Source organism: Protopterus annectens, chromosome 10.part0 (assembly GCF_019279795.1).
Source record: "Protopterus annectens isolate FY-2018-M chromosome 10.part0, PAN1.0, whole genome shotgun sequence".
Classification (NCBI taxonomy): Eukaryota; Metazoa; Chordata; order Ceratodontiformes; family Protopteridae; genus Protopterus; species Protopterus annectens.
In genome coordinates, this window is record NC_056744.1 from 626,387,536 (window position 1) to 626,404,200 (window position 16,665).

Sequence of the window (16,665 nt, forward strand, 5' to 3'; positions counted from 1 at the left end):
TGAGAACAAGAAGCTGTGCAAGATGCCTATGGCTTACACTACTGTCATTTTATATATATGTATATATATATATATATATATATATATATATATATATATATATATATATATATATATATATGGGTCTAGGACATTTCACTGAATGCACATTTCACTGAAACTCAAATGACTGAACACAAATCATTGAAAGCACAATTCACTGAAAACTCAATTCACTGAAACACATTTCACTGAAAATTATATATGGCCTTTTCCCCACTGTAGTGCAACCCTGGAGTTAGTATATATAGTAAGGGGGTTTGGAGGGCACTGCCCCCACATCGGGGGGTGTAGTCCCCCACATATTTTAAGTATATATTATGTTCGGAAAAGAGCAATATATTAGAATTGCAAATATTCATGTATATAGTTCAAAATATTTAAAATATGTTGGGGGCTATGCCTCCCCCACACCCCCCGATGTGAGGGGGCAGTGCCCCTCACCCCCCTTACTATATATATTAACTTCAGGGTCGCACTACAGTGGGGAAAAGGCCATATATAGCTTTCAGTGAAATGTGTTTCAGTGAATTGAGTTTTCAGTGAATTGAGCTTTCAGTGAAAAGTGCACACTAATTTCAGTTTCAGTGAAATGTGCATTCAGTGAAATGTCCTAGACACATATGTATATATATATATATATATATATATATATATATATATATATATATATATATATATATATATATATACTGTGTGTGTGGAAGTATTTTTTTTGATGGAAATGTTCTGAATTGGACCGTTTTGTCATTATTGGTTCATGCATTTTGTTCCATTGCCTACTGGAAAAATGTTAAAACAATACATTTAAAATGTGCTCCAAGTCTAACAAGTGTGCTGTTTTATACAAGGAATATAATTTAATAAAGTCAGGAAGGTATATCAGAGAACACATGTATGTTTCTTGTTTTGTGTGCAAGGGGCCTATGATTTGAAAACAGCCCAAAACTAATCTTTATCCACCACTAGCCAGATGCATTTTCTTTGCATGTGGTGTGGGTGTCAATGCTGTTTCAATGAATGTGAGTTTTAAGGGCATATAAGTTTTAATGCTAAGTCTATTTTCATTGTGAGACAGTATTGCTTTGTTTAGCAGATGTCTATTAATGCTTGTGCAGTGTTGTGCTGTAAAATGTAAAAATAAAATCCAAATAATCATTGTAGAAGTAAAGCAGTATGCACACATTAGTGTTTATGGTAAATGGGGTGAAATAACCAGGTAATGGGATATTGGAATGGCTACATGGGGACTCTGGTGCCATATTTTGGTTGTCTGTTCTTCAGTTTCCGTTTGAAAGTTGGTATCCCACAATTCCATTGGAGTGGGTGAGGTTACATAATTATGTGTGCAAATTTTATGTTAATCGGTGTACAGATTTGTACCTATTTTTGATGGGCCTTGTCCAGATTTTTGATGTTTCCAGGTTAAGAGGTATGATGGAGACTGAGAGAGAATCAAACCATGGCCTACAGGATGAAACTTATTAGCAGTTCCTATCCTTAATCCACTGCACTGCCAGGAATTTGTCTGCTTTGAAGTACTTTTGTCCAGTAACTGTCATATAGTCATGAAAATATATCCTGAATGAAAGCACTGCTCCATTGACCTGCACCATTCCATTTCTAAGTGTAGCCAAAGGAATCACATGCAAGGGTCTGTCTTGGAGTCGGGTCTGAGTGTTCATTTAAAGATGTCTGATTTAATGGCATCTGTATACACACGTTTTATCTTACACAGAATTTTCCAGCATTAATTCTCTGAGATGTCTACTCTTATCAAGATGGTACTCTGTAGACAGTCTGTATTTTAGGTTCAGCCTTTACTGAATTCAGAGCCAGTCAGTAAACCAGTACTAACTGGATTATTTGTTCTACAGCTGCAACATTTAGGGCTAAACAGAAGAAAACAGTAGGCAGATGAAAGTGAAGAAACAGCTCTTTGCACTTATTCCTCTACAGATATCATAAATCTTGAGTTATGTGTAAAAGACTCACAGTCACTGTACTAGGTTAAATGTGTGTGTGTGTGTGTGTGTGTGTGTGTGTGTGTGTGTGTGTGTGTGTGTGTGTGTGTGTGTGTGTGTGTGTGTGTTTATGTTTGTGCTCGAGTATACTTGCCCGTTTGTGTGTTAATTCAGAAATTCAAAGAGCAACAATGTTCACACAAAAGCCACCTTTGCTCTCAACTAGTATATATTTTGTTTACTTCTGTAATAGTCACTCAAACTGCAAAGGATTTTTTTAAACACTTATGAGTGCGAAAATATATAAAATTTGCAATCTGCTACTTTGCTGCAAATTATAATTTAAAACAGGAACATGTTTTACATTTCAGCTATGTGCTGTTGCTTTTGGAGGATATAATTCAGACAGTAACCATGAAAGGTTGATGTATAATATCAGAAGTTTTTTTTACCCTACTTGCATAGCTTGGAGCCATCTTTAAATCTAAAACCTTCCCTGCTGGATTTAACTACTGTGGTGTCCTAGATGAGTGTATTTCTCTAAATTTACTCTACCTACCAGCTACTTAGAGTTATACTGCAACAGTGTGCTGATTCCTGTTCTCTGGACCTATCTGCAAGCTGCCTCTCAGTTAAACAGGATAATTTAAAAGTTTATCTTCTGGTGTCTTACAAGCTCCCTGTTTTACTCTACCTACCAGCTACTTAGAGTTATACTGCAACAGTGTGCTGATTCCTGTTCTCTGGACCTATCTGCAAGCTGCCTCTCAGTTAAACAGGATAATTTAAAAGTTTATCTTCTGGTGTCTTATAAGCTCCCTGTTTACTCTACCTACCAGCTACTTAGAGTTATACTGCAACAGTATGCTGATTCCTGTTCTCTGGACCTATCTGCAAGCTGCCTCTCAGTTAAACAGGATAATTTAAAAGTGTATATTATGGTGTCTTACAAGCTCCCTGTTTACTCTACCTACCAGCTACTTAGAGTTATACTGCAACAGTGTACTAATTCTTGTTCTCTGGACCTATCTGCAAGCTGCCTCTCAGTTAAACAGGATAATTTAAAAGTTTATCTTCTGGTGTCTTACAGGCTCCCTGTGTAGGTTTACATTTACATATCTTTGTATTCCTGACACTTTGTACAATACCATTTTGAGACTTGCACTCTAGGACCTGCACCCCCCCCCCGCATTTCCTTGCAGGACTGTAAATTTTTGTTTCTACTTGGGTAATCTTTGGGTTTCTGCTGACTTACTTCCATTAACATTACCCTGCAAAGAACAGTGTATGTGTTCAACTTTCCTTATATGTAGGGTAGCACACACTCAATCAGACCAACTCTGTCCCCACCTAAAATGCTCTTTAGCCAACCCCACCGTTACACCCACTGCCTAATAATTTCCTTTACAGTCATTCCCAGTATTAAAGTTTGAATTTGGTTACAGAAATCAAGTATAGCCCAAATAGACTATCTTTACCACTTACCCTGCAATCCTTGCCAAAGGTTTTAGCCCACTCTAGGACCTGTAAACCCCCTGCATTTTCCTTGCAGGACTTTAAATCTTTATTTGTACTTGGGTAATCTTGGGCTACTGCTGACTCACTCCCATTAACAGTGTTGTGTGCTCTGAAGTGAGTTACTTCCCTCCCTCATTTGGCTCTCCTTAGCATTTCATTGGCTCACACTTTGTCATTCTTTATTTGCCTGCCCACTGACAGCAGATCAGAAGTTTTTTTACCCTACTTGCATAGCTTGGAGCCATCTTTAAATCTAAAACCTTCCCTGCTGGATTTAACTACTGTGGTGTCCTAGATGAGTGTATGTCTCTAAATGTAAGTACATTGGCTTCTATTGCACAGAGTATAAGTTAAAAATACTAGTGACTGATGCATACTGATTTTGGATGCTGCCATTGGGAAATTTAGGCTCTCTTGTTTGTAAACACACAGACACCTTTCTAGTCCTCTCTTTTCCCCCCTCCATATCTACACACCACAGACAGCTTTCTAGCCCCTGTTCTATTCCAACCTACCACCGGAATTAGCCTAGGTGATTATTTTTCGCTAACTGCTTCAGTATCTGCTCCTACCAGCTCAGTTCGCCCTGCAGGCTCACTCTGCTCCCCTCTCTACCCCCAATTCCCACCCACCCCCAGGGGTCCTACCCTTATACTTACTAACCACACCTCTTCCTCTTCCCATTACTCTCTAACCACATCTTTTCCTCTTCCCATTACTCTCTAGCCACACCTCTTCCTCTTCCCATTACTCTCTAACCACACCTCTTCCTCTTCCCATTACTCTCTAACCACACCTATTCCTCTTACCATTACTCTCATTACATACCTCTTGCTCTTACCATTACTCTTCAAACACATTCTTCCTCCTACCTTTACTTTGTAAACACTCTCCAGTTACCCAACAGCACTAATATTAACCTCTCACCACTCTCCTTTTATCACACACACCCTACTCCCTTCTTTCATCTCCACCCAGTGAATTTATTTTTCTACCTACAAACAATCTATATTTATTCATACAATGTATAAACAACCCATCCCATCTTATGTCCCACTCTTATTCACACTCTCACTACTACCTCCTTAATCCTCACCCATCTTTTCACCTCCTTTGAAAACCCACTAGGCCCATACCTAATCTACCCCAAGAAAGAAACCAACTCTCCAAACTCTCCTCTCCTTTTTATTCATGCTAATATAACATCCTCATCTAACTACATACTTCCTACATACTATAGAACACCACGCATAAAATACAACAATCAGAACCCCAGGAAAGGCCTACCTCTATACAGCGAATTCCCCAACCCAAACTATCTAAGTGCACTACTCTCTTTAAAGGATGGTGACATCCACCCTAACCCAGGCCCACCAACAACTCCTATCTCTCTCCTCTACCACAAAGAATCACCTACTCATGCCCTGTCTAAACCATTGAACTCCCTTTTAATTGCTCATCTTAATATATGTAGCATAAACAATAAAGTAACTCAACTCCAAGCTCTAACTGAAATCTACTCCTTTGATATTCTCTGCTTAACAGAAACTTGGTTAAAACTTGTAACCAAAGACAATGAAATCATCCCACCTGGATATAATATCCTGAGACTAGACCGAGTATCCAAGAAAGGTGGTGGGGTTGCTATCCTATATAAATCTAGCTTACAATTAACCACTCACAACTGTAAACCACCTATAGACTCCAATGCAGAAATTCTTATCTCCAAACTTCATCTTAACAATTCCAAATCCATCTATATTATCTGTATATATCTACCACCTGGTAACAACACTGCCACCATGGAAAACATACTTTGCTGGCTTTCCCAATACCTGCCCCAAGAAACCATAATCCTAGGCGACACAAACATTGACTGGAGCTGCTACTGCAGCAGCCTTCCCACAAACCATATTAACCTATATGGGTATTCACAAACCATTAACTCCCCCACCAGAATAAATAAATCTAACAAGAAATCACGCTTATTAGACTGGATTCTCATAAACCATCATCCTCACATTCATGATTCAGGAACCCTCCCTGATGATTTAAGTGATCACTTTCTTACCTATATCATCAGACATAAAATCAACTCTCCCATTCCAATATCTGTCAAAAACATCAGATCTAAAAAGTACCCTGAACTATTCCAAATGAAACTAAGAGCTTGCAACTTGTCTCCCTTAGATGAAGCCGTTAGTTACTTTAACTCCAACTTCCTTGCCATGCTCCAATCAGATTAATTAGAATTAAAACCAAATCTGCTCCATGGCTTTCAAAAGAAACCAAACATAAAATAAATCTTAGGAACAAACTTTGGGCAAAATGGAGGAAGACTAAAAACCCTATAGACCAACTAACATTTAGACAGCTAAGAAATGAAACCAAGAAAGCTATAATATCTGATAAAAGAAACTACTACCTACAATCCCAACAAGCTAATCAAAACAACCCACAAAAATTTTGGGCTAGCATTAACCAACTACTCCATCCAGGTCAATCCACTACTCCAAATCCTCAAAATACTGACCACAAAAATCTACTGAATACAGCTAATGCTTTCAATACCTGTTTTACTAATGCTATACAAACACTAGCTAGTCAACTATCACCTAATAACTTCACTCTACCTTCCTATAAATCAACCTTACCCCCTACTTTTCATATTCAACCTGTCCCAACAACAAATATTCTAACCCTTCTACAGAAACTAAAACCATGCTCACCCTCAGCAGACCAACTACCTGCTGAATTCCTACAACAATCAGCCAAAGCTATTGCTTATCCCATTTCTATTCTGATCAATAGAACTATTACCGAAAGTCATATCCCCAGTTTATGGAAAATCTCCCATATTATCCCCCTCCATAAAGGTGGACACTCCACTGAACTCTCCAACTACAGCCCCATTGCCCTTCTCTCTCCTTTGGCAAAGATCATGGAGAAATGCATTCACAGACAATTACTTGACCATCTAACCCAAAATAATTTACTTTCCAACTGTCAACATGGATTCAGACCTTCACATAGCACTAGTACTGCCCTTCTTTCCGTCACAGATTGTATCAACAAAAACCGCAATCTTAACAAGCTTTCTTCAGCAATATTTATTGACCTATCTAAAGCTTTTGACATGGTAAATCACCAAATTCTCATCAAAATACTGAAATCCTTGTCACTAGACACATCTTCTATAAAGTGGTTCCAGTCCTACCTTGATAAAAGACAACAGGCCGTACTATGGCACAAGCCTCTCTCCACTCACCTGCCTGTCAAACTTGGTGTCCCTCAAGGGTCCATCCTAGGACCTCTACTTTTTTCCATATTTATTAATGACCTTCACCTTGCCATCCCCCAAGCCACATGCATACAACATGCCGATGACTCCACACTGATATGCTCAGCCACCTCCTCTTCTGAACTTCAATCTCTTACCCAACAAGTATTTAACACAGTTGAGCAATGGTTCACACATAGATGCCTTCTGCTAAACCCCAAAAAGACTAAACTCCTCCTCTTCTCTCCCACCAATAAGTCCTCTCCTCTTGATTTCTCAGTTATCTCTACCAATAAAACTGTTATATCCCCTGATCCAACCATCAAACTATTGGGTATCACCATTGACAACAATCTAAAAATACTATAAAAACTGTCAACAAAAAACTTGTCTCTCTCTATAGGGTAAAATCCTTCCTCTTACCTTCAGCTAAAACCACTATAGCACACACTCATCTAATCTCTTCACTTCTTTATGCCTCACCCATTTTTACTAATCTATCTAAAAATAATCTTAGCAAATTGGAAATGTCTTACAATAACATTGCCAGATTTGTTACAGGCATCCCATTTAGAACCCACCATTGCATTAATTTAAAGCAGCTAGGATGGCTTGAACTACAAAATCTGATTAAATTCCATCAACTATCTATAGCCCACAACACTTTTTACAAACCTTCCAAAACTCCTATTCCATCCACACTCATCACTCCCTATAAAAACCTGAAATCCTTAAGGTCTTCTCAGAGACTTCTAGTACATACCACTAAACCAAACAACAAGGATGGTGACTCCCTCTTTTCTAATATTGTTGGAAAAGCCTGGAATCTCCTCCCCAGTGAACTCTCCTCACTTTCCTCAGTATCATGCTTCAAAAACAAATTGAAAGTGTTCATCAGAACACAGTGGTTATGCCCCTGTACTAAGCCTGACTAGTTATGTATCTCTTAATACTTTGCTCTTCCTACCCCTTCTACTCATTAACTGTAATTCCTTCCTTATTAACCATAATACTATCTCCCTCTAGAACATCTTGATTGTACTAGCATGCTATGTTATACCTGTATTCTGCACTGCTGAATTCACTGTGATAACCTGTAATATGCATGGTAAATATGATTTTTTTGTTTAATGTTTCCTTATTTGTTATCTTGTTAATTTCATTGTTCTATCTTGGAGCTTATCTCCCCGGGCCTCTACTGAAAATGGACATGTATCCAGTTAGACTAGCCCAGTCAACAAATGTAAAGTAAAATAAATAAATAAAAATTTAAGTGACAGAAATAATTCTGAGCTTTAATAGCCACAATGGCTAGTGTCTGATGCTTTCTTTGGGTATAGGTACACGAAGGGCACATTATGCTTTCAACAAGTTATTAGATTTGAGGTCTGATGTATAACATTTAATTCATTTATTTTTATTATTACCTAAAAATACTTTTACAATACTCATGAAGTATGCAAACAGCTGAGTTAAGAAACCTTTAATAATGTAAGGATCTAGAATAACTTCAGTTATGCGTATTATGGAATTCCACAAATGGCAAAAGGTGTGGAAAATTGACTTAACTGGAAGGTGCAACAACTCACTTAAAATATTTTGCAGAAATTGCAAATAGATAGGATCCCTGCCCTGCTAAAGATGGAATGACCAAACAAGACATGAAAGCACTCAAAACATTGAGGCCATTCAGTTATTTAGTATAGCCATCTGATGACCAAGTGGAAAAGAATTCCTAACCCAGATAATATAGTATTAAAGACTACTCCAACTATATAGCTAAACAGGTTCATGATGAAAAAGCATACATTTTCTAATACTGATTGGCTTGTAGACCCAAACAAGCCAACAATACTGCTATAGACTGATTCAAAACCTACTAGAATAAAAGCAAAGATAACTAGAAGAAGAAAATAAAATAAAATGTGGCTGTGAAAGAAGAAATGACAACGTAACAGAAAGGAGTGGTATAGGGTTATGCTCTTTTGATGACTTTTATAAGCCTTATATAGTTCAGTAGTTTCAGTATTAATAATACTACAATATTGTTCCCACTTGCATTCTGCCATTTTAAAAGGGATGACAGTGGAGTGCTTGTTCCCTTGAAGTTCTTTGAGGGCATAAAACATTGTCAGTTATCTGTTGTCCAAAACATTCCTCACTATGGGTCTAAGACATGGTACTAACATTGTATATGTAAAACTCCTCACTATGAGTCTCTTTATCATTTAATAGTACTAAAAGCTTCTGTGTAAGCTGTGCAACCATTTAGGACCGTGTACCAGAATGGAAAACAGCTGATCATAACTGGAAGAGGACAATTACCTTATTCATTTTATTTCTGATACTATGAGGAATAGAGCAGCGATGTGTGATGAATATATCAATGCAAGAGACTGAAAATAATTTTTCTTGTTTTGAACTTTATAGTATGGAATATGAGTCCTTATCAAGGATTATACACCAACAATGGGTAGGGTTCAAAGAGCTTGGGGTAGCATGAGTGAGGGCCAGTGTTGCAAAAGCAGAGTTGTTCCATGCTATGAATGACATCAAAGAAGTAAATAGTGAAGAGTGTGTGTGTGTGTGTGTGTGTGTGTGTGTGTGTGTGTGTGTGTGTGTGTGTGTACAGGACTGTAGTCAGTCCAGCGCACTCAAGTGAAATATGCAAGCTAGTATCATCTATCACGCATGATAATGCAAAAATAGGAAGACTGCAACAACTGAGCTACAGCATGTAAGACAAACACACCATGGCTCCATCATTACTGATGGGAAACATGAAGTATGATCTCCCTAACAGCAAAATGTTGGTTAATAGGTGCATTAGATGGGCGCATATTTATATTGTCAAAAATGGTCTCTATACATCTGCTTACACACACTGAAACAAATGAGCACCATGGGAACCCATATAGCTGTTTGCTATTTTTATGGCTCTTAATAGCAGTGACAAGCTCCCAGTGACTGACACTGTCCCAATATTAGAGTTCCTGTGTATATGCATATGTGATCCTCACGCATGCCATTAAAATGAGGTTAATTAGGTATGCAAGTTGTGCTATTTTTATATAAAATTTTATGTATCACATGACTTGGATTACCGTATATTCTATTGATTTTTCTCCCCCCTTAGTTTTTTTTTACTTTTATGGATTTGTGTGTGTGTGTGTGTGTGTGTGTGTGTGTGTGTGTGTGTGTGTGTGTGTGTGTGTGTGTGTGTGTGTGTGTGTGTGTGCGTTTCTGTTTGCACATGCACTAATCCACTGTTAATTGAACACACTTTTTTATTGAATATCAGCTTATTCAAAGTCAGTAGCTTTTTAGAAAAGGACTGTTGCATGTGTGGTTTTCTAACCCTAGTATTCTAGCAAGTTGTGAAACTTCCCACTTGGGTATTTTGAGGTACTCTGTTATCATTTTTCTCTAGTACTGTTTAGATTAGTGTTAGACAATTTGAAAACATAATATAGTGTTTTGTTTTAAAAAGGTTATTGGTAGAAATGTGTAGTTTTTATATTTTATATTTTGTAAAGCTTGAGAAAAATCATATATGCATTATTCCACATCACTAGAAAAAAGCTAAGAAGAAATATTAACAAACTTGTACTCTATAAGAAGTTGTTACTGAGATGCCAAATGCAAAGTATTTCTCTGTACTTGCTCTTAAGTAGGGATCAGGCAAATTTAGATAGACAAGGAAAGTTCTGTGATAAATACATTTAATATGTTTATGGTGAGTCACTGTTTCCTAATACTTCCATTTGGTATTTCATCAGTGAATGAAGAGTTTCAGGGAGTTGCTATGCATGTAATAAAAATGTTATATAGTATTGTTATTATTACTGATGTACAAATATAGAACATGACAAGAGAGTTGAAAGATGTAAATATACTTTTACATAAAACCAGTCACAGTACTAATCACATTATAAGAAACTTGCTGAATTGTCAGTATAATCATGCTAACTTATACTAGTAATCAGGAAAATTTCTGGAAAGCATCTAGCATAATAAGCTGGTATTAACACAATCCAGTGTATTATATTTATTATAACTTGTTTTTAGACAACTTAAGCTTCTATAAGTACCTGAAAAAACTGAGGATTATCCTAAGGAATAGCAATCTTTTGGAAGTCTTTTATAGTGAATGCTTACATATCACATGCAAGAGACCCAGGCTGATATGCTAATTACTTAAGTGTTCATAGGGCAATTGTGGCAAACTTCCCAATATAGGGTGCTGTGTTTCCCATCACCTACTTAAAAACTTCCAGTCTGAAACTGAACTAACTGATTGACACTGAAAAACCCATTAGATTAAACCCTTATTCAAAATCCCACATTTTGTTCTGAACACAGTGATGTTTTCTGGAATTGTTAATTCAAGGTGAATATTGAAAGTACACGTTTCACCTTTTTTCCATCTGAGGGATCACAAATATCCACCTTTAATAAAAAAATAGTCTCCAGCTTTAACCTTCGTGTCCACCTTCATGCTCCTTTTGTCTTCATTTCATCTTTTATTCAGTTTAACCATTACTCATAGCCAGTTGTATCACCCTATGTACTCATATGATATGGTAAACAGCTTCTCTTACAAGTTTCAAGCCTGGCATTGTACTGAAAAGGTCAGAAGACTAATGTCTATATCCCCAAGATAGGTGTTTGGAACTATTTTCCAATGATTGTATCATGAAACATCAAACACTCAAATAAGCAAACATAAAAACAGCAATTATTTTAGAGTGAATTTAAAATGACCAAAAACAGGACTATATACATATATATATATATATATATATATATATATATATATATACATATATATATATATATATATATATATATATATATATATATATATTTTTTTTTCCCCAGGGGAGTAGGTCACACTGCATTCCCCCATACCTCCTGCTAAATAATATTTACCAATTCCAAGATCGCACAACAGCAGGGTAAAGGCAAATTCCCTTACCCTGCTGCAACACAATATTATCTAAAAGGCTGCCAGCAAAACCACCATTAAAATGAATGTTTACTCATATGAGCATTCACTTTTTTAATCAGTAAGAAGCATTCACTCATATGAGTTTTCACACTTCTAGATTGCAGCATTCCAATATTGTCACTGTAATATAACATTAGGGGTAATGCACTCCTGAGGTGCCATCCCTCAGAAGAAAAGTTAATTCAAGATTCTAATTACTTAAGGTGATGATAATACAGGTGGATGTAAAAGCTCCCACAGCACTTACTGAAAAAAAGTATAGGAATTTTCATGCTGTCCTATCTAAAGGTCCCATATGTACAAATACTTTCTTAGATCTCCACTGAAAATATGTATATGCCTAGGAACTAACCCGGTTAATAAAAGTAAATAGGTAAACATAATACAAAATGATTCATATACATCAATCTCCAAAGCACTTCTGAAAGCACATAAACCACTTTGATGTAAAAACTCTTTGTTGCAAACAGAAAGTGCACTTAATAAGGTACTTATAGAAACTTATGCTGTGGTAACCTTCCTCAGTGAATCATTCTTGAATTATATTTACAAATTATCCTTAAAATCCTCTGTCTTTTTCTTTCAGAGCATACTGTCTCCTGTTATCAACAACACGTTTAAGAAAGCAGATGTTCAAGCTACATATCATAGAGTATCCTTAGTCAGATGATTCTTTCTTATTATCACTCATATGCCCTTCTTAATTTACTCATTCAGAGCCAGTGAAATACTGAGAGAACAATCTGTTGTACCAGCATATTTATACTTTACTGGTTTCTACCCTAAAACTGAGGGTGCCACCCCTCCCACCCCTTCCTCTTCTTTTATGTTTCTCTCTCTCATCATCTCTCAGGTCATTATTTTTCTTAATTAACACTAATAGCATCAACTTTTCCACCACCCTATTCGTTGTGGTCACTGTCATACCACTTTTGCCATCACTACCACTAAAAGCCATTTTTTGCCATCTTTTTTTTTTCTTTCTTTGATGTCTGGCATGCCATTCTTAACTGTCTTGACTATCCTTTTCCCCATGTGACCCTGTGATAATCTTCTAACACACTCTCTGTACAGCTTTACATTTCTCATTTGCCAACATGCTACTTGCTATATTCCTTCTCTGCTATGTCATTCCACAATCTTCATGGCTAAACCTTCTTTTAAATATTTTGCTTTTGTCTCTTTGGTCATAGTCTTCAATAATTAATTGCTGCTCTGTTTCAAACACTTTCCATCACATTTCCTTGAAAACTTTACTCATACATTATGTAATAAAGGTACCATTAAAAAAACAGATTTCTCCTGTTTCCCTTTTTTTCTGAGTGATGAATGTTCCAGTTTTGTATGTCCATTATTAGCTGTGTCTCCTTTGAGACTGCATGAAACATTTCTCCACACGATCATCCATTTTGGACAGGCTCCCACAACACATTGTCAAGAGTAATATGTTAATCTTGGTAGCTACTTTTGTGTGTCCTTGTCTCCTTTGACCCCCCAGCCAAACCAGTCTAAGCCCACTACTTTCATTTAAACATTTCATTACTTTAGTCTACCTCAAGATTATTCCATCCAGGCACATACATAGCATTATGTTTTAACAGGATTTAAGTATATTCCTCTTTTGTGATCTGAACTGATTATAGATGGTGTTTCATCACAAAGCCATGATTCCTGCAAAGTCACACAAACCTAGTATAGGCGGGTCAAAATTGTTATGACAATTGATTCTATGAAATTTTCACTGCAAACTTCAAATCCAGTATTCACTCCACTAACTATTTTCAATATGTTGTGAAACATACCTGAGGAAAATCCCCTTTAGGTTAGGTACTGAGTCAAGTTCATTTTCAGAGATGGCTGCAATCATATTGTTCTGAAGGTAAAGATATTCCAAAGACTCTGGCAGATCTCTTGGGATGTCAGTTAATTGATTTCCTGCAAGATCTAGTGTCTAAAAACAGTAACAATAATGATCAGACAAAGCCATGTTATTGAAATGAGAAATGAATAAGAAAATCAAATGCATAATTCAACATATATTGCTAAATAATTTAAAGATTTTGTTCATTTTAGAATAAAACTAGAGCTGTTAAATTTCATGACATTCTTTTAATAAAATCTAAGAAGACAGAAAAGCAGAATTAGAAATATTAGACATGGTGAGATTTTTTCAAATAAAGGACGAGAATACACAATAAGATAATCTTTTTTATTATTGTTTTCATCAAAGATAATAAAACTAATTAGAACTTATAATTATTTTATAGTATGATATATTGCAGGGGAGTGAAAACAGACATTTAGTCAAAACTAGCATATGATACTATAGAAATGCGTAATGCAATGAATTAAATGAAATGCCTGTGGTCAGAATAGGGAATTACAACGTAATTAATAAATTAAACAAATTGCAGTGTAAAATTAATGACAATCTGCATATGACCATAATATTTAATGGGTAACAGCTTTAGCTCTTATGTTACCATAGCCCTTAACATGGACCAGTTTTAACTCTTTTTCACCTTACTTTCAGAATATTCAAATATCCCTAGAATCTGGGTACTGTCCACTGTCCTACAAAAACTTGTAAATTGATAAAACAGAACACACACACACACACACACACACACACACACACACACACACACACAAGCAGTTTGTTTGAAGAAAAGTTATTGCAAAACTTACCCAACTTAACACACACACACACACACACACACACACACACACACACACACACACACACACACACACACAAGTTGCTTGAATAAAAGTTATTGCAAAACTCACTCAAGTTCTTTGAAAAATGTTATGTTAAGTTTTGACAGCAGTACATATTCTCTGATTTTCTTTTTTTATTTGAATTCAGAATGATCTTACTTTAGACTAAGTATGGAGACATTAGACAGTATCATACCTACCACTACATATGAAGAAGTTTTGAAGAATACACCTGGAAAAGTCTCCCCACAACCTAAAGAAGCCATAACCTCAACAATGCTCATACCTGTAACTCATTCCACTGTCATCCTATTGGTCAAAATGAATCTCACATACACTTTGACCATAACAAGGCTTGGGGAGTGAATTTAATAACAAAATATGTGCTGTCAAAAATCAAGCTAAACTACACTTAAAAGTCCTTAAGACAAATGCTTGACCTAGAAGCCAGAAAGCCATCCTTGATAGTAATGACTTTACTATACAAAAAACAAGCACATTCTTGGCGAGATTTTGCAAGGAGTTTGTGATACTGCCATGCCTGCCTGGGGACTTCTCAGCCAATCCAAAAAGGATTGAGGGCAATTACAACATGGTCATTGGTCATACTGGCTAAGCAATCTAAAATGACGTCCATCTTTGATCTGTTGGGATTATATTCAGTTTATAGAAACTGTCAGGGTACAGGTTTTAAATCCACACCACTACCACAATTTAATATGTAATCCCACCTGATACAATCACTTAATATGTTAGAAAACTATAAAACAAGCTTTAAATCAAGAGATGCACTACAAACAAACTGCATTTACCTACCCATTTTTAAAAATAATACAAGCTGCTGCAGAATTACTAGAATCTGAGTGCAGCAGATAAATAAGCAATTTAAATAGAAATAATTCACTGATGCAGGGTAGCAGTCATTCCTCAAGTAGCAAAATCTAACTACCAAGTGAAATGAAAATGGCTACTGGGCTGGATTATCTAGGAAGAGAAGTATTCCAACTGAACTCTGTAAGCATGTCCTACAAGAAATCACTATTAGCAGATATGACATCAGAAGAGTCACTTTAACACCCCTCTTTTCTGCATCAGATCAAAAGGGTAGATTATGAGAAAAAGTATCTGTGAGGCTAATCTTCCTTAAAAGGGATGCAGTGATTAAGAAGATGGTGACTTCACATATTTTTATATTTATTTAGGGACCTACTGAAGTGACAAATGATAAATTCTTTAAGAAAGTCACTAAGCCAATGGGTCAGTTTATATGGGATAGATGATGGCAGATGGAGAGTCCCAAGGTTAGTAACATCAACACCCCAACATTTTTTGGGACTTGTTCTCCATCATGGTGCTCACAATGATACATTCCATCTTAGTCATTTACTCTCATGAAACTTCAGCTATATGCAAGTCTGGACAATACTGGAGGAAAGGGCATTATACTCTTTTACACCTTGGACAGTCTCTTAGTATGGATTGCATCTTCCTATTTCATTTAAACACTGGGATTATATACATACACGTTTTCAGGCTTTACAAAAGTTATACAAGCATGTGATATCAAAGGTCTGCAATCCCTTTATGGGATTATCCACAGTTATACCTCATCCTAATATTACTTGAAGGAGAATCTTGGGCTAGGAAAGAAATCTGATGGTTGTCTGAGTTAACCCAGAGAGTGGGTGAGATGCCGGTAATGGGCTCTTTCCATTTACCAAGCTGTTTAGTGGGGAGCTTGAGGTCCAAGATCATTAGAGATATGTACATGTGCAACATGCTCTACAAAACTTCAAATGTTCAGCTTACTCTGCAGTAAAACAAACTCTTTTCTTAAGAAAGTTTAGAGTACATACTTGTAGGTAGAAAAGGAAAAGTGATCTAAAAGTGACCCAAATTTATAACCCTAAATAGCACATGAGAGTAATTATATGCTAAAGATTATGGTCTCATCTTTAACAGGAGAGACTAGTACTGAATAATTAGTTAAATTTAGAAATCTCTTTTCCAGAAAAGATGCTCCCCACTTTTATTTTTGAGAAATCTATACTATTTTGGTATAGAGGGTATTGGACACTAACCATGAGATGGCTGTTAACTTTCCAAAGTTCCATCGCATGCAATTTTTATCC

The 16,665-nt window shown here is 36.3% G+C and overlaps 1 protein-coding gene across 1 annotated transcript in view; it reads right to left on the minus strand.

Moving 5' to 3' along the window:
* Positions 1 to 16,665, minus strand: part of PODN (podocan) — an 829,411-nt gene that overhangs the window by 117,305 nt on the left and 695,441 nt on the right. The window contains exon 9 of the mRNA XM_044085452.1: positions 13,615 to 13,763. Coding sequence (XP_043941387.1) covers positions 13,615 to 13,763 — 149 coding nt within the window. The remainder of the gene's footprint in view (positions 1 to 13,614; positions 13,764 to 16,665) is intronic.